The 24,847-nt window shown below is 35.4% G+C and overlaps 1 protein-coding gene across 5 annotated transcripts in view; it reads right to left on the bottom strand.

The window, feature by feature from the left end:
- The window catches only part of EDEM3 (ER degradation enhancing alpha-mannosidase like protein 3), a 97,501-nt gene extending 73,857 nt beyond the window's left edge, over positions 1-23,644 (bottom strand). Inside the window, exons 1-5 of one of the 5 annotated variants that reach the window (XM_027083027.1) lie at positions 23,227-23,644; positions 18,865-18,910; positions 5,746-5,846; positions 5,174-5,213; positions 777-889 (exon numbers count right to left, since the gene is read on the bottom strand). In XM_027083027.1, coding sequence (XP_026938828.1) covers positions 777-889; positions 5,174-5,213; positions 5,746-5,846; positions 18,865-18,910; positions 23,227-23,387 — 461 coding nt within the window. In that variant the 5' untranslated portion in view covers positions 23,388-23,644. Of the gene's footprint in view, positions 1-776; positions 890-5,173; positions 5,214-5,745; positions 5,847-18,215; positions 18,361-18,864; positions 18,911-23,226 lie in introns of those variants that run through there. The other 4 variants (XM_027083032.1, XM_027083026.1, XM_027083028.1 and 1 more) reach the window with 4 other exon arrangements.
- Between the last annotated feature and the right edge of the window lie 1,203 nt (positions 23,645-24,847).

Below are 24,847 nucleotides of genomic sequence, written 5' to 3'. Positions count from 1 at the left end.
AAAAAAAATCAGATGTTTTATCTGTTGTAAAGTGTTTGGCATTCTTAAATACCTTAAATTTTCTTAAAATAAAAAACATCCTAGAAATCATTTATCTTAACAAATTTAACAGATTTGATTTTAAGAAATTTTAAATTTAATTATAGTATCATGAAATCTCTGACTCTTAGCATAACATTAAAAAAAAAAACAACTCCCCACTCTGTATTAAATGTAATAGACTAATACACTCTGTGAAAAACTACAAAGCTATTTCTTAAATTTAACTGAAGAATAGATTCACTTTGTCTGAAAAAGGAAATGAGTTACAATAACACAAAAGTAACCATTAAATATAAAACTACATGTTGAAACGTGAATTAATAAATCCTGTAATTCCTGTGTTCCAAGAATATTTCAAACTGTTTAGTTCAAAGGTAATCCTATAAATTCAGTTTCATTTGGCTTGAAGAGGTGCTGCTTAAGGTTAGTAAACTAGATAATCTGGCAAAAAACCTGCGACGTAGCTAATACTCAAATATTCGACCTATAGTCAGTCATTTTTTAACAACAAACAAAGATTGCCTTTGATTTGAGTCTACAACTATTCCCAAAGCCTGTTGCTCTCTGTGCCTCATATAATGCAGGGTCATCCCACAGCCTCTGTGTTTTATAATACCCCAACTTTTATCTTTTAAACATAAGAAATTTCTTGCTTTATTACCATCAAGAAATAAAGAGTGTACCCTTGGCTTTTCTGTTATTAAAATTAGAGCTTTAGTGTCTCACATACTTACCCAAGAACTCTGATGTTTGTTTCAAAGACTGATACAACTACATCATTATCTAAATTAACATCTCTCAAAACTTTTCTCACCGCATCTTCAAATTCTTTAGTTTTATTTAATACCTAGGAGAAGAAAATATTGAAAACAAAGTCCTTTTCGACCAAGACATAGAGAAATATCCTCAAAATGAGCTGCTAATAGCAAGTTAATACCTTAAGACTCTAAAAAGTAACACATACAAAAAACTTTTCTCTTAAACCTATTATAAAAATGTGATACTATCGAAAACTGAAAAAAAATTAAATGCTTATTTATATTGCAAGGAATCTTTATTTAGACACACTTCTTTTTTTAGACACACTGAAATATCACTAGGACTTTAAAACAATCATCATCTGAACTGTCAGCTGGTGTGTATGACCCATGACTTAGAGCTACAAGAGGTGAGCTCTACTGGGATTTGGCTTCCAAGTCAAAACAAAAGAAAACAAAAACCGCCCTATTCACCAAACATCATTTAAAAAGTTGCTTAGTCTCAGAAGAAAGCACATCCTTCAACTGATCCTAAATCATACACCACTTGCCGTCTTCACCCCATGGATGCCGCAGCCCCTAACTAAGGAGGCAGTGCAATGTTGGGGTCAAGACCAAGCCCTGATTTGAATTGTGGTTCTTACTTCTATCTCTGAGCCTATTCCTTCATCTACAAAAAGAGGGAACACCTACTCTCATAGGTTTGTTTTCCTAAATGAGGTAAGGTATGTAAAGTACTTTTAGTAGAGCACCTGACTTAGTTAAGTGCTTGATATCATTACTATTATTACCATTATTACCATGAGGGTCTACAATCCTAAGTTAAGAACTCTGAATGCTTGCAATGAGCTCCATGAAGGTGGGGTGCGGGGGGGGGTGGTCACTGTCATTACACAGGTTGCTTTAATTTTTCAGTCTAAATTAAGGCTGCACAAGTAGATGTTACTTAGATCCCAGGTCCATTAAAAGTGGTTTCCCTTTACTTGACTGTTTAATCTTTTTGTTTGATAATATTTTATAGTGCTTTCTCACTTGATTTGATACTTCACTAAAAATTCTAATTTAAGTATTAAGCATTCCATAAGAGCATCTGACTAAAATTCAAGTAAAATTTAGGGTAAGCCTTGAGTAAAATATAATACAAAACCTGATTTTAAATTGAGTGCTTTCCCTTCTTAATCTCAAAGTCCGTGTAAATTCTGCACCCACAAATGCAGATGCGCATAGCCCTCTATCACTTCTAGAAGGAAACACAACTGTTCTACTCACTCCTTACACACACACCCCTTCTTAGTATCATTTTGTTCATTTTATTCTTCCAAAGTCTATCTCCCGAGAACTGTTCCCAAGAATAGCACCAACGCTATTTGTTTCAAAGGAGAATAAAAATGGAAAGAGAGTTCTTTGTCCATAATTAGCTAAAAATTCATTCTAACATCTCCATTAGTTGATGAGTTTCTTAAGCACCTAGCTGATAACAAAGAACAAATTCAGGTCTCTTCCCTTCCCCCATTATCTTTAATTTGTTCAATATCTTTCTTTCTGTAGATTTCATGGCCATGTTGAATTTAGTGGTAAATTTAAAGTTTTAGTACTTGACTTCATTACAATCAATAGAAACTAGATGGCTAGAATTATGAACAAGAGTTTAAACTGAAAGATCAAACTATGACAAGAGAAGTTCTACTTTACATATTATGGTATGACCAAAATAAAAACAATAAGGTTGCATCCTGTCCCAAGTGATATGTCCTCTAAGATTTTCAAATAAACAAACCACAAACCAAAAAATGATCACAGGGGCTTCCCTGGTGGCGCAGTGGTTGAGAATCTGCCTGCTAATGCAGGGGACACGGGTTCAGGCCCTGGTCTGGGAGGATCCCACATGTCGCGGAGCAACTAGGCCCGTGAGCCACAACTACTGAGCCTGCACGTCTGGAGACTGTGCTCCGCAACAAGAGAGGCCACGATAGTGAGAGGCCCGCGCACCGTGATGAAGAGTGGCCCCCGCTTGCCACAACTAGAGAAAGCCCTTGCACAGAAACGAAGACCCAACACAGCAAAAATTAATTAATTAATAAAATCCTATACCCAACATCTAAAAAAAAAGATCACAAAGTAAATTAGAAATATTAATAGTTGTATTGATAAAATGTACAAGATAACTTTCCTTCTAAACGTAGGAAACAACTTCCAAACTACTTTAATTTCTTCTACTATTTCTGTTTAATTAGGTATCTATTGATAGATATCTTAGATATCTAATCTAGGCCCTTCTGAAGTGAAAACAGGGGCCCAGAGAAGCTAAATAATTTGGCCAAGGTCACATATCAATATTAGGTGATCACTTCTTGGTACTCCCGGCTACGAGGAGTTAGAACTCAAGTTACACCAAACATTACTGAAAGTGTGGTCCACGGACCAGCAGCAACAGCACCACCAAGTGGCAACTTACTAGAAACACATGTCCTTGGGCCCCATCTTCAGTCTACTGGATCACAATCTGCATTTTATTTTAGCAAGATCCCCAGATGACTTGTAGTACACTGAAGTTTAAAAAGCACTGCATTATTACACAGTGGTTCTCAAAGTTTGGCATACGTTAGAATCATCTGGAAGCTTGTTAAAAAAACAGACTGCTGGGCCGTACTCCCAGACTTTCTGATTCAATGTCTGGGATGAGGCCCTACAATTTGCATTTCTAACTAGCTGCCAAGTGATGCTGATGCTGGTGGTGCTGGAATCATATTTTGAGAACCAATGTCGAAGTGGTATAACTTCAAAGCAGAATAGAACCTTTATAATAATGGCTGCTCTATTAGAGACCAATAGGTTTCTAAATATAGGAAAGTTAGGCAGCCTAGAACCACATTTTCTCCTTCATTTCTGATAAAAATTTTAAAAACACAGAGAATATCTGAGGTCCATGTTCATAAAAATCAATGAGAGCTTACAGAGAGATGATGGAGAACCTACTGTATATAAGGATAAAGCCAAGATGACAGAATGAGAAACAAACTTAAGTCCACCTATGGTCTTTCCTAATACACAGCTACTGCTCCTCGCTCACCCTACCATATCAAGATCGAGCTGATGTGCACCATCCAGCTATACTTATAAATAAATAACACCACTTAGTTTCTCCCAGGGTGGTAATTTGTGCCTCCTGGGATACTTGTTTATCTTTTTCTCTTCTATTACAGCAGAACACTATACCAAAAATAAGACCACTAAACCAAAAATAAGGTACACAATATTCTCTCTCATTCTCATAGCCATTATAACATGGTTCACACATTCCTTTAATCTCTGAAAAATGAAGTCACAACTTTCAAAACCCTGATACAGCTAGAAAGGTCTAAACAACCACAGTCTTCTCAACAAAAAAGGTCTTCTCAACCATGGCTGAATTTTATAAGCAAGAAGAAGCTTTAGAGGAATAAATAATAATGCCCAGTCCCACTCCAGGAAAATTAAATCAGAGTAACTTGGGAGAGAAGTATATTTTTTAAAACTTCACAGGTAATATTTCCAAGGTGCTGATATAGTTGACAGTCTCTGGTTAAAAAAGAAAAAGAAAAAAGAATCACCCAGTGAAAGAAGAATGTAGAATCAATACTGGGAAGAAAAGCCAGGTTCTGAAAAATTTCTGCCACCACAAAGGTTTTTTGTCCTTTTAAAAAAATATTAATCAATACTTCAGACATTAACTCAAAGTTGAGAACTATGCCTTAAGGAAAATCCTGAAACAAGCCTAATTTTTATACCATAAATGATCTGAGAGTGAAGAACCAGAAAGATACTACCTTTAGAAATCATGACATCTGGAATTCAATCATTCCCCTCTGCCATCACAAACTGTCCCCAACTAGAATTAATTTAAATGATTTTGTATCCCATGTGGTTTAAAAGGAGTGCCAAGTAGTGATCACTTGGTGCTAAAAATCACTTCTGATAAAAAATTTAATTTTTAATGAACATAACACATAAAAATTCTAATTTAACAATTTTAGTATGATTGTGGCACGTCTTTCTGGAACAAGAATATCAAGGGCATTTTCTAGAATTACTTTCTTCCAATATCATCAACCTCCTTGTCCAAAGGGAAACAACTTTCCTGATTAAGGGGCCATCACATAAACTGACAATACCTATAAATTATTTGAGTATCTCCATGATTCTACATAATTCACTTGACATTCACATGACGTTATCAATTCAAGAGTGTGAAAGATTTATTTAGAAGCAAATATCAAATCATCTTAAATTCTGAAGGCTTCTATTTCAGACTTACTGTGTAACGATTATATTCGTAATACTTGAGTGCACATATTAAGAAATATATAAAATAATTCAAGAAGAATCAAACCTACCACAAGAGTGTCCAAAGAATCAATCAGTGTCAGGGAAAATCTAAGAAACAAGTATAGTAAGATATACATTAGAATTCTGAATATCTTATCCATGAATGTATAAGCAGACATATCTACATCCTACTGACTGGAAGCTTCCATTAACTAGTACTTCCATGCATCTACAGTACCATGTAACTTGTAAAACACTGAAAGAACCTGAAAAGCCTTAACATCACATTTATGTTCAGCATAACTACATATCTTTCAAAATGAACAGAAATATTCATTAGCTCTTTTAAAAGCAAATAAAAATACTAAAGCATCAACATCTTATAACACATCAATGACTTTATATACATTCTAAAAGTTACATCCATCTTAACAAACTACTCAACTTTTCACTGATCTAGGAGGTAAACTGATTAATATTTTACAAAAGATAACAGAAAGGAATAAAGGAACTTAATGTAATACTTAAAGCAGTCTTTGAAATTTAACCAATCCCCAGATACACAACTGTACACTGCCTCTGAGATGTCTTAAGACTTGGGAACTCTCAGATGCCATGCCATCCCTTTGTTAATACTCACTTTCCCAAGGCATCATCAACATCACCCCGACTTGGTTCTTGGCCTCTAACTCGACCTCTGCAGGTCAAAGGCATGAGTTCATCAGCTGGGTACGCATGTTCCTGCAAGGAAAATCTCAGTGAGTCACTAAGGAAAACAAGAGAAAGCACCCATCATTTAGAGAACACAACTTTTCACAGGTTTTTTTTTTTTTAAGTAAAATAAAAGTTAATCAAAAATTCTACTATCCTTACAGTGTATGGAACCTTAAAAGAAAAAAAAAACTTTTTAGCTATAAATACAATACATGCTTGGAAAAAAAATACAGGAAAATATTTCTTTGAAAATCTGACAATCCGTTTCCCCTCCACCCAATCTCACTCCCCAGAGATAATTACTGTTACAATTGGCATTTATCCTTCCAGATTTATCCACACACACTGAAATACATGCACATATATCATTGAAAAATTCCATTTACAAATAGGTACTCATGCCATATGCATACACTGTCCTAAAATTTGTTTACTTAAATCACTATGGGGTTTTCCATGCTGGAATTTTACAGATGTATTTTATTCTTTTTAATAACTGCAAAGTGATAATTTAATATTAGTTAGTATTATTGAGTACTTATGTTCTAAGCACTGTTCTATATACTTTATTTATCACGCAACCCTCTGAAACAGATTCAATTATTTCCATTTTATAGATGAGAAAACTGAGGCCCAGAAAAGTTAAGTAAGCCTATGTTATGCAACTAGTAAATGATGGATCCAGAATTCGAACCTGGCAACCTGACTCCAGAGCCCATACACTTACTTCATAGTACTTGCTCCTCATATTCTATTCCAAAGAATGAATATGCTAAAATTTATTTATTCCTCTATTGATGAATGTGCAGGTTGAACTCAATTTTTCACTGTATAAAAAATGCTTCAATAAACAGCTATATGCCCATGTCTTTTGTACATATGCTTGTATTTCTATGGATTAAATCCCTAAAGCCAGACCCAATGGGTCGAAGGTATGGATATTTAATTTTTGATAGCTACTATCAAACTGAAGACACCGATTTACACCCCTACAATACTCTAACATAGGAGATGATCAATAGTTTACATTTTGCCAATAGCATGGATAAAAAATGGTATCTCAAGTTTCATTATTGAGGATAAATATCTTTTTGTATTAGCCATTGCTATTTCTTTTTTTGAAATGTCTGTTTATACCCTTTGTTCATTTTCTATTGGTTGTCTTATTAGCCAAGAGACTCCTTATACATTGTTATACACAGTAAGCATTTTTCTCCCGTCTTTCATTTGGCTTTTAACTTTGTTTATGGTACTTTTTACTTTAAGCTTTATATATGTAGTTATATCTATTAGTCTCTTTCTTCATAGTTTCTAAATTTCAGGTATGGTTAAGAAGGCTATCTTGAGTCTCTGAAAACAGTACTCTTATAATTTTATTTTTATTATGTCTAGATATTTACTCCACCTGGAATCTAATCTTGTTTATGATGTGAAATAGGGATGTAATGGTATTTGTTACCCCAAATAGCCAATTTCTTACATATCACCTTTTAAAATATTCATCCTTTCCTTAATTGCTTGAAATACAGCTTATTAGTTCAAAAGTATCTACACAAACATACAGTTGTGTAGCCTCTACTTTGTTCCACAAACCTACTTCCTGCTTCAAAACCATTATCTTAATCATTCTATCTTTGCAACATGCCTTGCTACTTGGTTAAGCAGTTCACTCCCCTCAATTATTTCCTTCTAAATTTTCTTAATGACTTTTTCAAGTTTACTCTTCTGGATAACTTTAAAATTTCCTTAAAATTCCACTGAGAGTTTAATTGGAAGAGCTTAAATTGGGGAGAATTGATATCTTTACCAATTAAATCTTCCAATCTAGGAATATTACATCAATGTATTAATTCAGATCTTCTTTTATGAATTCAGTTTCCTCACATAGGTCTCACATATTTCTTAATATTTCTTAATAGGTGCTTTTTTATTGAAATAGGTTGATGTACAGAATTATGTCAGTTTCAGATGTACAACAGTGATTCAACTAATAGGCACTTTATAGTCTGGCATACTATTGAATAGATTTTTTTAATGAATGACCATGACACAGTATTTCTAGTCTAGGTGATAATGAAGCACATGCAAGAATCCTCCCTCCTGTCTACTACACACAGTGAAATGTTGTATAAATTTTTAAAATTCTTTTTAATACATAGCTGAGCTTGAGAATGAGGAAAGAAATGTTCAAGTACTAAAACTGAATAGCTGAGTGTAGAAGGTGAAGCTGCACTGACCACAACATGGGCATTAGGAATAAAAAGACAGGCCTTAGTGGGAAATACGTTAATGGCCAAAGGGTATGAGATTTGATGCTGTTGGCCCTGCATGCATGGCCATAAGCCAGTGAAGTAGGTTCTTTAAGTTGGGTAGTTGCTTCAATGAAACTGGACTAGAATATCTCCACCTACTGGTTGAGGGTCTTAACAGAAAAGGAGGGAAATAAGAAAAACCTGCTGAAGTTTGTATTTTCTTCACCAGGGGAGTGTCCCTAAAAGATTCTTCTAAAATTAATAAAATGTGACTATGAGAAACATTTAGAAGCTAGAATCACTGTATTTACATATTTCAACTTTAGACAATATTTACTGACTACTTGACAAGAATAATAGGATTAATATACTCATACCTTTCCCCAATTCAACTCAGGATTTTTATCAATTATATTATTATAGGCAGTTTTCACTTTGCATGTTTTCACTATACACTTAAAAATTGAGATCCACAATTTACTTAAATAAACTCTCAAAAACATAGTTCAAATCTCAGGTACCACTGTATTATTAAGTAATTGCACAGAATGCAAACTTTGATGCTTGTTCTTCAATCCACAGATCACTATGTAAATAATCAGTGATCAATCACACAACTCCCTTCAAAGTGGAATTAGTGACTGATCACTGTGTATCTATTGTTTAGTTCACAGACAGCAAGCATGAAGTTATGTGCCTTTCACCTAGTGATAATCCTACATGACAGTTTGACAATTTATAAAAATAAATAATCAAAAGAGGAAATTAACCAATGAGGATGAAAGTTCACAAAGAAATGAAAAGTGATAACACTGTAAGTGAAATTCAAATTGAACATAAAAGGGGTTATAGAAGAAACAGCTGACCATGGAATGTTGATACTGCTGCCATTCAAACAGTACCTAGATATGCAGCCAGAGGAATTTAGTGAAGGCCAAATTATCCACATAGATGAAAAAACTGGTTGTGACATAAAAGGATAAAGACATTGCAGAGGAAATATTGCCTGCAGAAAACTCCCCATTAAAGGAATTCCCAGAGATATTTCATGACACAGAGGGCAAAGGATAAAATTTTTGAAGCTGATCCAAATATTGAAATTTTTATACCTTCTATACAAGGTATAGCAGAGATGTATGGTCCACATCTTGAGTTATACAATGAGAAGAAGACAAGCAAGGCAAGCACTATTCTAACTTAGTGAAGTTTTTGCAAAGAAATAACATTTTAAATTTCAAAGTCTCTAATATTTTGAATTATGGTATACTAAATAATAGTTTCAGCTATTTAAAAAATTTCTCTGTACATTTATATTCATCAGAAAGAAAATTTTTAATGTTTGACAAAGATTTTAAAAGGTTTATAACATTTGTATTCTGGTCTGGAACTATAATTCCCACAGTTGCTAGTGTTAGAATTCTACTTAAATGGAATCAACACACACCATTTTTCTTTGGCTTCTCCATTCTTGAGTTTTTATTTTGATTCATCTCTTGGTTGCCTGAACTTTGTTCTCATGTAAGTTATTTTTGTTTAGTTATTTTAAAATAGTGTCATCAGTACTGTTATTTTTCTGGTACTTCTGGGTTAGGCTGGCTCTTGCCTTATACTTAAAGAACAATCTGAATGGTTATAAAATGCCTGCAACATATGTTCTTTGCTTCAGAAATTTGAAAATACTATTCCATACCCTTCTTGTTCATTATCACCTTGGCAAAGTTTCTAAGACTAGTTTGATCTTTTGTACCTTGAAGATGACTTGTTCCTCCTATACCTGTATGTCCACATGATTCTTAATTCTTAAAATTCAGCAAAAATATTCCTGATTCCCAATGTCCAACTCTGTCCTACTGCCTCTCACTAAACTCGATTATCTAGATTCCGAACTCACAGCACATTAGCAGCAGAAAAACAGAACAGAGGTCAGGAACACTAAACACATGGTGAATACAAAGGGAAAGATCAAAAATAATTTTTTTAAATTAAAGGGCTTTAATTTAAAGCCCCCCCCCCCCGCCGATGCGGGGGACACGGGTTCGAGCCCTGGTCCAGGAAGATCCCACATGCCACGGAGCACCAAGGCCCATGTGCCACAACTGCTGAGCCTGCGCTCTAGAGCCCACGTGCCTAGAGCCCGTGCTCTGCAACAAGAGAAGCCACCACAATGAGAAGCCCACACACCACAACGAGGAATAGCCCCCACTCGCCGCGACTAGAGAAAACCTGTGTGCAGCAACGAAGACCCAATGCAGCCAAAAATAAATTAAAAATTTTTTTTAATTAAAGTAGACTAAATACAAAAAGCACCGCAGACTGCAATCCTTCAGGTATTTTAAAAAGTTTTGTGCTCTACAATGATTTATTTCCTGAGGAAAGGATTCCAGGCAACAAATGTTTTGATATAATTAGAATCCACATGCAGCTACTAAATTCTGAATTCAATATTTCATAATATTGATACTATATATATATTTTAGTATAAATTCCTAATTACTTTTACATGTGTCTTTTAGACGTCAAGTTCCTAACTACTTTTTCAGTTAATTCCAATAGAACCGTGATTTATCAGAATACACAATGTTTTTATTGCTTTATAGTTTTGTTTTTGTTTTTACATCTTTATTGGAGTATGATTGCTTTACAATGGTGTGTTAGTTTCTGCTTTATAACAAAGTGAATCAGTTATACATATACATGTGTTCCCATATCTCCTCCCTCTTGCATCTCCCTCCCACCCTCCCTATCCCACCTGCTTTATAGTTTTATATCTAACACATATAAACAACACTTAGAAGTAACTCAAGATAAGTAATATTTTTTAAAACTTGCTGATATATTTTGTAAGGTACTTTGTAAGAGATCATTCAAATGTTAATCTGATTGTAAAGAGCTCTTGACTTTTTAAACTGCTGCTTAGAAAGCTTAATACTACTATTTTTAGGGTTTTGCAAAACACTCACAAACATACACAAACACCTTTGTCTGAAATAAACTCAAACCCGAAGCTCATCCAGGTAAGAAAAATATTAATAGCAACCCCAAACCAGAATAATCAAATAAGGGAGTTCTGAACCAGGTGTAAAAATACTTTATGTCCCTGTTTCAACATTAACGATAGAAACAAAACCACAGCCTTTTCTTTGGGTTAACCACAAAGCTAACTACAGTTGGTTTGCATAAATTCAGAGAAATGCATACATGGCACATAAACAGCTGTATTACACTTCAAACATCCTGGCTATTTGAGGTTACAGTAATGCCTTCTCTTCACAATGTATTGCCAAGACAAAGGATAAGAAATTCATACTGCTATGACTCAGAGCCAGAAAAAAAAAAACCTTTAAAAATTATCACTCAAAATAAAACTCAGGTGATAAAAGAGTCCTATATCAATTAAGTAGAACAGGTGCCTAGCTAAAAGTAAGAGCAAAAACATAAAATAAAACAAAACATAGTAGACTCTCCACATCAGATTCTAAATTTACTGCCACTTTGATATAACTCTGCCTCAAAACACTCAAATCAAAGTGGCATCCAAAACTGACTTTTTAGTAAAACCAATTCCAAAAACTAGGCAAAGGGAAGAGACTTTATTCTACTAATAAAACAAAAGTATTATTTATAATAGTGAGTTATTGAAGATATCAAATCTATTTAATTTCCCATAAAGTTACATACATTTCAAATGGTTTATTCCAGATCCTTATTGTTAAACACCTCCCTCCTTGAGGCAGGTAAGGTATTCCTTCCTAAAATAAAAACTAAATGATACTTAATAAAAGATAGATGTATCATATATTGATAGCATATGCTAATTACTGATTGAACTTGCATAATTTCTCAGTTCTCTTTTCACTCCAAGTCAAATTTTCCTTTTTCCTTTTGTTCACTATTTATACTCACTTATTAAACCATTTTTCAGGTGTTAAGGATTCCATTTATCTAAACTATTAAATTATTAATACTTCTACATTGAACATATGATCCTTGGAGGTAACATATTTTCTGGAACGTTTCTCAGCGCTGAGGAGAAATAAGTAATAAAACTGCAGTTGTCTCATAAAATTTTAAATTAATCACAACAGAGTAGAGTGTTAGCATGCTTTAAAAGTTTCTAATCAAAATACGATGAGAACAAAAGTTTCCAAATTCTTCAATATATGTTAATCAATTTGGTTTTGATCAATGATAAAATTAATTGAACTTATGAAATAATATTATATGAAATAAATAAATGATAATAAATAATGTTATAATGAAATAAAGTCCTGCTACCAACAGATTGTTTTAGGAAGATTGTCATCAATAATGCAGAAAAAGCATTTGACATAATTCAATAAATACCCTGTGATGATGAAAATTCTCAGCAAACTAGAAATAGAAAGGAACTTAATATAGAGCATCTATGAAAAACCTACAGCCAATATCATACTTAACAGTGAAAGGCTAACTGCTTTCTCCATAAGATTAGGAATGAGACAAGGATCTCACCACTTCTTTTCAACATAATACTGTAAGTCCTAGCCACTGCTATAATAAGAAATAAAAGGCACATAGTTTGGAGGAAGGAAGAACGAAAAGTCTTTGTTTGCAGATGACATGATTGACCATGTGGGAAATCCTAAGGAATCTACCAAAAAAGCTACTAGAAATAAGTGAATTTAGCAAGGATCTAAGGTTATCAGAAAAAAGTTGTATTTCTGTATAACATGGACAATTGGAAATTAAAATTTGAAAAACTACCATTTACAATTGCATAAAAAATGTGAAATAATTATGAATAAATTTAACAAAAGATGTGCAAGACCTGTACACTGGAAAGTACAAACCATTGCTAACATTAAGAACTAAATAAATGGACAGAGACATCATGTTCATGGATTGAAAGACTTGATACTGTTAAGAAGTCAATCTCTCCAAATTGATCTATAGATTTCAACATAATCCCAATCAATAGCTCAATAGGCTTTTTTTTGTAGAAATTGACAACGTGATTCTAAAATTTACATGGAAATACAAAGAACCTAAAATATTCAAAACAATTTTGAAAAAGAACAAAGCTGAAAGACTTACATTGCCTGATTTCAGGACTTAATATCACGTAACTCAAGACAGGGTGATATTGATGTACAAATACATATTTACCAGTGGAAAAAAATACAGAGTCTACAAACAGATCCATGCATATACAGCTAATTGATTTTACAAAGGTGCCAAAGTAATTCAGTGGGGCAAAGAAATACTTTTTTCAACAAATAGTGCTGGAATAATTGGATATCCACATAGAAAAAATATATATATAAAGAAACATTTACCTCACATCATATATGCAAACATTAACTCAAAATGGGTAATAGATCTCATTGAAAAAGCTAAAATTATAAAACAGCTAGAAGAAAACAAGAAAATCTTTGTGACCCTGGGCTAGGCAAATATTTTTTTAGGTAGGCTATAAAAGAGATGAATCATAAAAGAAAAAGGATAAATTGGACTTGGTCACAATTTAAAACATTTGCACTTCAAAAGACATTAAGAAATTAAAAGGCAAAGTACAGACGGGGAGAAAATACCTGCAAAACACATATGTGATAAAGGACTGATATCCAGAAAATATATATCTCTTATGACTCAGTTATAACAGGACAAATGACCGAATTTTAAAATGGCAAGAGATCTGAACAGATGTTTCACCAAAAAAAGATTTACTAAGCACATGGAAAGATTTTCAACATCATTAGTCATCAGAAAAAAATCAAATTAAAATCACAACAAAATACCACTACACACCCACTAGAATGGCTAAAATTAAAAAGACTGAAAATACATAGTGTTGGAGAAGGTGTGGAGCAACTAAAATTCTTATAATTGCTTGTGTGGAATGCAAAATGTTACAGTCACTTCAGAAAAGTTTGGCAGTTTCTTATAAAAAGTTAAACTTAACCTTCCCATATGACCTAGCAATCCCATTCCTAAGTATGAAAATGTATGTCCACATAAAAATTTGCATTCACAGGTTCACAGCAGTCTTTTAGTAATAGCCAAAGACCAGAAACAAGCTAAATATTTATCAACTGGTGAATGAATAAATAAACTGTGTTCTATCAAATCAACGAATACTACTGAGCAATAAATAGGAACTACAATATCTCCAACAACATGGACAAATCTCAAAAACAGCATGCTACAGGAAAGAATGTGAACCAAAACACTACATACATATTTTAAGATGCCACTGATATGAAATCCTAGAAAAGGGAAAACTAGTGACAAAGAGCCAATCACAATGGTTGCTAGAGGTCAGAAGTGGAGAAAAGGAACTGACTGCATAGGAGCATGAGGAAGCTTTTTGGGGTGATGGAAATGTTCTAGATCATAAATGTGGTGGTGGTTAAACAACTATATACAACTGTCTGACTCAGAACCATGCATTTGAAATTGGAAATCTTTTTCTCTATAAATTCTACCTAAATAAATAGAAAGACCTGGTTCTATTAAAATCCTACATGGAGTATCAGAGTGTGATTTAAAAAAACAAAAACTATGAGAGGATACTAGAGAATTTCTTAAGTCATTTTGGCAGATTTTTAGGATGTTCTATAAGTAGAGGCCAAGGAACAATGGTTAATAAAAGGTAGTCCTACAATCGTCTATGCAAAAAAATGTACATACATTTATATCTTCCCTCCTCCCAACTATTAATATCACTTCTAAACTACTTTATTTACAGAAGTACTCTTTTTGATGAAGAAACTATCAAAAAGAAACATTAGGTACACAGTTTCAAAAAGGAAATATGAAAAGGTTCTAGAGATGGATGGTGATATTTACACAACAATGTGAATGTAATTAATGCCATAGGACTGTACACTTAAAAAGGGTTAAAATGGTAAATGTTATGTTATGTATATTTTACCACAATAAAAAATGTTTTTAAAAAATTAGAAAAAAAATAATTCTAAGAAAACTTACATAAATCTAGAAATCCACAAGAAAGTTACATTTTAAAACAGTTCCTTTTATTTAAATGATAAAGACTGATCTCTTTCTCTGAACTGTACACTCACAAAATCAAGCTTAAAAGTGGTTATTGGTATGATGCTACTAGTTAAAGGAAACTGTGCTTACCAACGATTTTAGAGTTTATTTATAATGTTTAGGGCTCTACCAAAGTAGTTTCTGCTTATAACAGTGAATAATTGAGTTATCTACAGTAGACAGGAAAAACATTACAAGACAAAGATCAGATCAGAGAGCTCAGATCCAAAATGGTTATTTGGTGGCCTAAATACATGTATTTTGTCATCTAAATTAATCTGCAAACAGACCTCAGTACAAATACTAAAAACATGCTAATAGAAGCCCTAAAGTAGCTGTGGTCTAAGGTAAATAAGGTCACTCAAGAACTGCCAAAACAAACATCTAATTTCATGCTATTTGGGGAAAAGAGAAAGCCATCTGTGCAATTCATTGTGGATAAACTGCAGTCTAATTGGGGCTAGAGATCTGTCAAGTACAGTTGTTACGATTGTCGGTACTTATGCTATCAATTGATAAAATCAGAAAATTCCTGGATGTAACACCAAGAGATGGTAGAGATGCAGTAATCTACCTAAGGCTGGCAGGGCATTGTTATTGAAAAACAGCATTAATAGAACCTGGGGAGTCATTAAAAAAAAAAAAAAGCTCAAAGGCTGCATGCCTAGAACAAGGAAAGAATGAGTGTGTTTGAAGAAAGTTCTATGCACAATCTGGGGAATGAGTTCTGAGTTAAAGCCTCGACAAATTTTAGGAGGGCAATTTCAATCTCAGGTAGAGAATGAATTACTAGTAGCAGTGATGGTAGCAGCAGCAGTTGGTAGCAGTAAACTCTTACACAGTGCTTCCTATTTGCTGGACACAAGTTCTAAGCACTTTAATTGTATTAACTTGTTTAATCCTTACAACAACATTGTGAGGCAGGTGAACCATTTTAGAGAGATGAAGAAATAGGTTCAGGGAGATTTGGTAACTTTCCCATTGTAACCCAGCTGGTAGGTGGCAGAGCCACCTCAGGGTGTCCTGCTTCATTTCCAGAGTTCTTGCTCTTAATCTTTGGAAAATAAGTGTTTTCCCGGGAACCAAGAAAGTTAAAAGGAATTGCTGTAATTGTATACTAGACTGGAGAGAAATATTTTTAAAAACTAGTAAGAAATGAAAAGTTTTCAACATTTATTAAATGCCTACCATGTGCCAGGCATTTTACATTTTAGCATACTAGGCAACTGACTACACCAAAGTAAACAGAGTTATAGATCCCCAAATTTACCATTAACTTGTATTTTTAATAAAATTTACTAAATGATTTCTTTGATTTTAAAAGGCAAAGATATATCACAATAATCAAATGCAAAAAAAAAATCTGATTACACCTTCACAAGAATTCAATTCAGTTCTTTCAAAACCAAAAAACCAAAACATAAGACATTTATGTACCAGGCATGATGCTAGCTAGGCACAGGCACAGAAGATGAATTTATTAAAAATTAAAGAAAATGGTCTCTTGTTCTCAAAAATCCTAGAATCTACAATAATCCTTTGTACTTATCCCCATTTTACATAGGAAGACACTGCTCAGGGGGATTAAATGATCTGTTTAGGGTCCAAGCTAAATAGCTGAGATAGGATTTGAACTCAAACCCGTCTCACTATAAAACCTATATACACTTTTACTCTACAGCAAGCTAACAGTGTTTCTGAGTATAGGAACTAGAAAAAATTTTCAGCTGACTTCATATAACAAGTACAGGGCACCTGGTCTCTGTTTAATATTTTAGAACTGTTTCATGTTAGTTGAGAACTTGAAAAGGGGAAGTGTGAATTCTAGACTAAATCTTGGGTTACAAACCTCACATAAATTGAGCATAGCACAAGTACATTGCAAGAGTCACTCATGTTGTAAAACAGTTGAATATTTTAAAATACATATTGCAGTAGACTGCAGATGGGTGTGACTCCACTGGAAAAATGGAGAGGGGTGTTAATTCCAGGAGTTTCCAGTCTTTGGAATTGAAATCCCTCTCTTTTAGATCTTGTAGGCAGGTAGGTATAATACAAAGTTACCCAGTTAGGGTCCAATAAATAGGAATTGGACCAGGAAGTCCTCTGAGGGCTGCCCTTGGTAGCTGCTCTGTCAGAAACCCATTTCTATAGTAGGGAAAAATGTACTGATATAACTTTCAGCTGTTTACCTAATAAGGAAAAAGATGTTAAAGATACCGTGCTTTACAAAGAGAGGACCCTATTCAGAGTGAGATGTATTGAATTAATCCAGCTGTACACCACTGCATTCAACTTTGGAACGAAAAGTACGCATTTATGACATGGCTTAGGTTTGAGGGTGTATCCTGGACCCACTTGGCCGCCTTAAAACTACTAGCTTAGGTTTGTTAAATTATGCTTTGCCCAAACTGAATTAACCAGGGATAAATGATTTTGAAAGAAATGTTAAGGGAATGGCTGAGTCTTGAGAAATGAATTCAAAACTGTGTTTTCAACATGGTTAAAAATACCTGAAACTTCATCTCCATCAGGTCCTAAAAACATTTAAGAACTCAGTATGTACTCTTAAAAACTGTACAGTATAAAAGGGAATAAGAATTATCAAATATAAGACATGTTTAAAAAATACAAAAATGCATAAAAGCATATGTACTTACATGTTCATAAAGGTAATGTCAATATATAAAGATTTTGGGGTAACAGAAAAATAGACTCAGAATCGGTTGAAAAATTCTTAAAGCAGAATCAATTAAAGTTAGTTCTCTGCCAAACTTTTCCCAACTACATTTTATAGGCCTTAATCATTAAAGAAGATCTGCTGACATAACAAGGCATAAGAAGTAATTCTCAGAATAATTTGATTAAACTCTTCAAAATTACACAAATTTACATGTAAAATTATGTCTTGAACTCTAAAATTTGCTGGCTAGTTATCTTTTAAAAATTATTAGCACTATGTTTTTGCAGTTTAAGATCATTTTATTGAGTGGCAAGAGGTGGCCAGGGCGGGGGAGCAGCTACAGATGTCCTTCCCCACCTCCTACCCCTGTACTATAGGGGGATTAAATTTTTAATTGTGGTTCAAAACATGTAACAGAAAATTTACCATCTTTAAGTGTAAGTTTAGCAGCGTTAAGTATATTCACCATGGCGCAACAGGTCTCCAGAACTTTTTCATCTTGTAAAACTGAACTTGCTACTTCATCTCAAGTGAGCACTAAGACATTTTAAAACAATATGGATCAGCATATCTAGAAAGCAAAATATATTCAAATCAAGGCATACTATGAGGATATAATTTGGACAGAAACCAGGTGACAGTTTGACTCTCTTAAGCAATTGTTTTTTTCAGAGTGAATAAAGTAATTTTGTAAATAGTTTTTTTTTTTTTTAATTAAGAGAATCATTTTCCTTAAGGCCAGAGATAACATCTTATTCATGTTTACATCCACCTTAACTATATATTTAATAAACACTGTTGATAGCATCAAAGGAAACTATTTAAATACAAAGCTTCATAATCTAATTCAATTTATTCTTACCTATTCAGTAAATTGGTTCTCTAAGAACCAATATCAGGAATACTCTGTTAGCCTATGTTTGTACTATTTTTTAAAAACTTCCTTTAAAAAATTAATAACAATTTTTTAAAGGAAATAAAAATTATTAATTCAGGTTTTAAAATTCCCAGTCGACTGTGCTCACATAATAATCAGCTCTCATAAATGGTATATAAAGATAAGCTTTCTACTTACCATGTAGTTACCATAAGCATGATCAAACATTTCCAGTACTTGATTCCTAATTTTAAAAGAGCAGAAATGGGAAAAAGTTAAGTATATTCTATTTATTATCTTTCAAAAAGTTAATGCTCCTTCATAAACTTATACCAATAAAAAAACAAAAGAAAATTTAGTTAGGAAGGAACATAAAAAGGGTCAGGAAATACACCTATGTTAGTAGACAAGCTTTCATGAATCACACAGAGATGAGCCAAACTTTTCCTATTCTAGCAATTTATGTAAAAGTCATTTTATAATATTTCCTAAGAAAACTGCTGAATGATACATGCCATGCAGAGAGAAGAAAATATGATGATGAAAAACAATTACCTCTTAACAAAATTATTTAACATAAATGTCTTGAAAGGGGAAAATATTGAAGAGACCCAAAAGAAATAACTGTTACCATTTATTGCTTATACTATACATTCTACCAAAAGAAAGGGGTTGGTGTGTGTATTGCTATGAAATAAGGATACTCTATGAAGCCTCTGCCTTTCCCCTTAAATGAATAAGATCACTAATGCCTAGTTTAACACATTTCTGTTAATGTTTGTCGTGTTTCCAAAAGATACATTTTATGATGTACCTTTGGCTCCTTTAAAAAACTCTGTCAAAAGTCAAATAAACAATATTCACCCCTGATACGAGAAAACTAATCCTCGAAAAGAGATCTGTGTATTTTGGCTAACTCTGTTTCTCAAAATCCCCAAAATGACTGTGTAAAATGGAAATTTCTGATCCCCACACCAGATTTACTAAGTCAAAACCTGCAAGATTGGGACCAAGGAATCAGTCTTTCAATTAAACACTCTCAAATTGGGGGAGTGAGGGTTATAGGAAAAACTGCAAAAAATGTTATGGCTAGGCAAGGCCAAGTCTCTCAATAATTAGCAGAAGAAAAATATTTTAATAATCTTTTATTAATTCTTACTATTATTCCCAAAGTTCCAATCACTAATGGCAAGAATTGAAGAGAATATTAAAGAAAATGGCCGGATATATTTTTACTTTACCTCCGGTTATATTGCAATTATCATTTTAAAAATTGTAATCATGGATGATGAAATACTGGTAATAATATAGCTAGCAGACAGAAAAGGACTTATTTCCAGATCCTGGCTATAATAACCAGCAGAATCAAGTACACTCAAACTTGTGAACTGAACAAGCTAAGTCCTGACAACTTTTTACAAATAATAATCATTTAAAAACACCTAATCATTAACAAGGTGATAAGTCACTTTGCCAAAACACTAATTCTTTATATGTTTATATGTATGATAGAATATGGATCAAGTTATCTTAGAAAATTACAGAGTATCTCAAAAAATCCTTCTAGACTTTTTTTTTTTTATTATATTGCAGGTGATACAGAGCTCTCAAATTAGCTAATAAACAAACAAAAAAAAGGAGCTAAATTTTCCCTTCAAGCACTGATATCAATAAATGGAATATGGAAATTCTTTTTTCCTTCCCCTGAAATAGAATACAAAATTATTGTCAAGAAGTAAATTTCTGTAACTGGTAATAGTAGTGCCTAGACACGTGTATTACAGGTAACATAAGCTTTAACTTGTTAACCCAACTTTGCAAGCATTCAAGCTTCAAGACTATGAATAAATTACGACTGCAAACAAGGACACACTATTTTCCAATCCTTACATTTATGTAGCACATGATCATCAAATTTCACAACAAATACTTCGAAGTGGAGGTATTTAATATCCAGTTGAGCTCTCTCTCTTTCCTAATTACACATATAAGTCCTAACACTCATTTAAATACAGAATGGTAGAATAATTACTATATTATACAGAGATTTTTTTCTATAAGGTTTTATATCTATTCAACAACTGGATAAAAATGTATTGGAAATTAGATCTATAAATCAGCTTTTTCTATAGTTACATTGCTTGCCAACATGCTACAGAAATTGAACTGTTTTATACTTCATTTTTTAAGTAAAAACATTAACAACTTTTGTAACATTTAAAACACAAAAACAAAAAATGAATTCCAGGAAGTATAAGACTACATATAACCAGGTAAATAATTCCATAAACTATAAACTGCAAGCAACCGAGCAATTGCTATTACTATTCATGATAATTTCAGTCTTTATCATCAGTTTAGTTTGGGCGGGGGGTAGGGAAAGGGATAGGCATTTTCTGTTTTTTATCATAAATCATTATTTGGATTTTCAAAAAAAATTGTACAGGTAAACCTAATAAATCATAGTTCCGTTTCCTGAAAATTCCTGGATGAGAAAGCAGTCAAGCAATGTTTATTTGTGGTTTGTAGCTATAGACTCTTATTCTACTCTTACCCTAGAGTAAGGCAATCTAAATTAACAAGCCTAAATAATTGTAACTTCACTTTCATAAATGATCTCAAAATTTGAGCTGAAATCTCAAGCCAATTTGGTTGGAGCTCTACAGTTAAAAGTTTATTTTGGTCAAAAATGAGTTATCCAATGACTTTTCTTCAAACAAACATTTTTAACAAAAAAAGGAGAAAGGGGAGTCGTGATCAAATAAAAATACTTGCTGTCCTTAACAGACTTGAAGCTTCTCTCTCCAAGTCTTATGGAGTGTAGCAGAGTGGAGTGAGCACAGGCTCTGAAGTCATACAGACCCGGGTTTGAATACTGGCTCCACCATTTACTTAGCTCTGTAACGTTGAACAAGTCAACCTTGAGTCTCAATTTCCTCATCTGCAAAATGGGGATCGCATCCACCTCATTAAGAAGTAGAGAGGATTACAGAGATAGTATATGTAAAGTGCCTGCCACAGAGTAGGGTATTCAGTAAAGCAGTTATCAGTGATACATTAAATTCACAAAGAGAAAATTTAAGACACTTATTAGAGTTTACTGGTAATTTTGTTTTGATAACTGACACTTTAAATTTTCCAACAAGTGTCTTTTATTGCTGTTTTATTTAAAAACTAATACAAGACTCTTGCAACAATTTAAACAATATGGAAGTCTGTATATGTCGATAAAATAAAACCTGATGGTTTGACCTCACCTCCATTGTAACTCTGGGAGGTAGTCATCTTTCCATGTTTTTCTGAGCTTAAGCAATTTCTTCTCCGTTTTTTTGTGTTTTTTTTTAAACATGGGATACTACAGATAGTATTCTACAGCTTACATCTTTTTGGCCTTGGGAGTATATTCTGGGTAGCCTTCCGACGACCTAACTCCTCCTTAATATCTGAATATTATTCCATAATATGGATGCTCCAAGGAACAGCTCTGTTCTTTCAAAATGCACATCCCGTACACCTATCTCTACTTTAATAGTGCTTTTATTTCTGTAGGATAGATTCCCTGAGATGGGATTAATGAATCAAAGAATACATACAATTTAAATTTTAGGAGACTGTCAATAAATTACAGCAATTTACACTCCCACCAAGTTTCTTCTCACACCTCAACTATCCAGTCAGTACTCCATCCATGTATTGTGTTTTGTATTTACCAGCCTGATGGCAAAAAACCCAGCTATTTCATTGTTTTAGTCTGCATCTCTCACATTTATGAGGTTGAGTAACTTCATGTTTATTGACCATTTGCATTTCCTCTTGTGTGAATTAACTCTTCACGTCCTTTGCCCATTTTCTACTGGTTCTTGGCTTTTTCCTTATTCATTTGTGGGACCTGGTGTGTATTAGGAACACTTACTCTAAATTAAATGCTGTACATATAACGGATGATTTTATGACTTTCAAGACTGATAAAACTACTTTGAGTAAAGTGAATAGGTATATTTAATTGAGGCTTTTGAATACTACCATCAAATATTGTTCTACTATGAAAATGCAGTGCAAAAAACCACTGCAACGAAATGGTAAAATGTGTAAAGTTCAAGTTCCAATGAACGCCCCCTATTCCGTAACAGGTGTAAACAGGATTTCCTTAACTGCTGTGAGATCAGCAACATTTCCCACCTGGGAGCTCACTTGTGCAAGAAATCTAACCACGTCTCTGATGAAAGGCAACCTCGGAACTCTCGCGCGCAGGAAGACGGTGTGTAGCCCCCTTCACGGGCCAGTGACATGGCAGCCGCGTTGACACACCGCGGCTGGCCTTAAGGAGCCTGCACGTGTCACAGACGGCCCGGGCGACACCCCGACAGTCCCGCGAGGTAGCATCGCGGGCGGCGACCCCCACTTTCCCGGACCCTGTCCACCCCGCCAGGGTTCTCTCGAGGCAACAGCCGTCCCAATCGCGACAGGAGAGGCCACTGGGCGCCCGGGTCGCAATGACAGGCACCTCGCCCGTGGTCAGCTTCACGAGGAAACCCACCCCAGGCTTCCAAGCACCCTTACCCAAGCTTCTGTTTCTCCTCCCTACTCATGGGCGAGGCCCCCGCCGTCCACACGGACGTGGCCGCCACCAGGCAGAGCGCGGCCGTCGCCGCCACCAGGCTCCATGGCGCTCGCTGGGGGACCGAGTACCCAAAGCCCCGGCCGCCGCCGGCTTCGCTCATGGCCCCGCGGTTCCGCGCACGCGCACGCGCAGCTGCTACGCCCGGCCGGTGGGACACATTGCCGGACGCCGGTGGCAAAGGAGCTGCGAGCCGTGTCGAGGCCGGGATGCGGAGGAACGCGAGCGGCCGCCGTCGCCGAGCTGCTTCCCGAAGCCACTGAGCCGGTCCCCAGCGCCAGCGCTGCCACCGCCCTCCGCTCTCAGCAGCCCAGAGCGCCTCCCCCAGCTTTCCGGTGTCGTAGTCTAGGAAACCACCTCCCCAAACGCTACTTCCGGGTAGGGCCCAAGACGCTAAGCCTCAAGGCCAATGGGGGCCGGATCGGAGAGGGGCTGGCCCGGGGAACAGGAGAGAGCATTGGTTGGGAGAAGTGAGACGTGGACAAAAGGCGGGACCGGGGAGGGACCTTTCGCCTCGGCCATCCTCCGACCCGTGAACTTGAGGCCTGAAAACTACCGCTCCCAGCGTGCACTGCTTCCTCCGCGGCTCTCTCGCAATCCGACTCCACCGGGCTAAATTTCCACTCTGGGTGGGCGCGCTGCACCCTGTGACGTGTGGTCCCCCGAGGGGCTCGGGCGGTTCCTGCGATCCTTCCTCCCCCGGCTCCCTGCAGCCAGCCGCCCTACTCCGTGGGCTGCCGAGTCCCGGAGAGCCCGTCAGCTCTTTATCCCTCTTCCTACGTGTGCTTTTCGCTGAGGGCTGGCAGGATGAGGCTCAGACGGCCTCAGATCAGTGCTGCACACCTTAGGGAAAAGTAGTCCTATTGGAGTAGTCTTCTACCTTCAGGGAGATTTCAATACTGTAACAGCAAAAATGAATTGAGCCTTTGACGGCAATGTGCTGAGAGTTTTACTTGCATTCTCTCATGCACTCTTCTCAACTCTAATAGGTGAGTACCACCGCCCCCATTTTGCAAACGAGGAAACCGAGGCCAGAGAAGTTAGGTAATGAGCCTCGTCACACTGCTGGGTTAGATTCCAGCCAGCCTCTGTGACTTGGAAGCCCTTGCATGTAACCACAAGAGTGAAGGAGGGCACGGGGGGGCCTCGTACTTGATTAATAATAGTCATCTAGAAAGCTCAATGTAAGGAAGCTAGTGTGAGCTGCAAAGAAAGTTTAATGAAAATTGGTACTTGCAATTAATTTTGATGGCCGAGGGAAAATGAGGAGTAAAATCCTCTTGAAAAACCACACTGTTTTTCTTGTGTAATAATTCAGTAGGTAGGTGCGGAGTTTAGGAGCTTGGTCGTGACCTCTGTGACCACAGGAAATCGCTTACTCTTACCCTCAGCAGCTCAGCTGTTCTTCCTTGATTTCTATCATCTTATATCCTCTGCTTCCCTCTCAGACCGACCATTCAGGTGACACCAATGACTCCTCTACCTTTATTACCCCTCTATGCCTTAAAATTTTAAGGTTTTCTTTTCGTTGGTTTCTCTTTGTACCATCATATCCCTGTGGTT

The sequence above is a fragment of the Aethalodelphis obliquidens genome, unplaced genomic scaffold, assembly GCF_003676395.1.
Source record: "Aethalodelphis obliquidens isolate GAN/ISIS:26980383/991018 unplaced genomic scaffold, ASM367639v1 scaffold48, whole genome shotgun sequence".
NCBI classification, from domain to species: Eukaryota; Metazoa; Chordata; class Mammalia; order Artiodactyla; family Delphinidae; genus Aethalodelphis; species Aethalodelphis obliquidens.
Note: the sequence above shows the minus strand (reverse complement) of the source record. Positions and strands in the feature narration are given on the sequence as shown.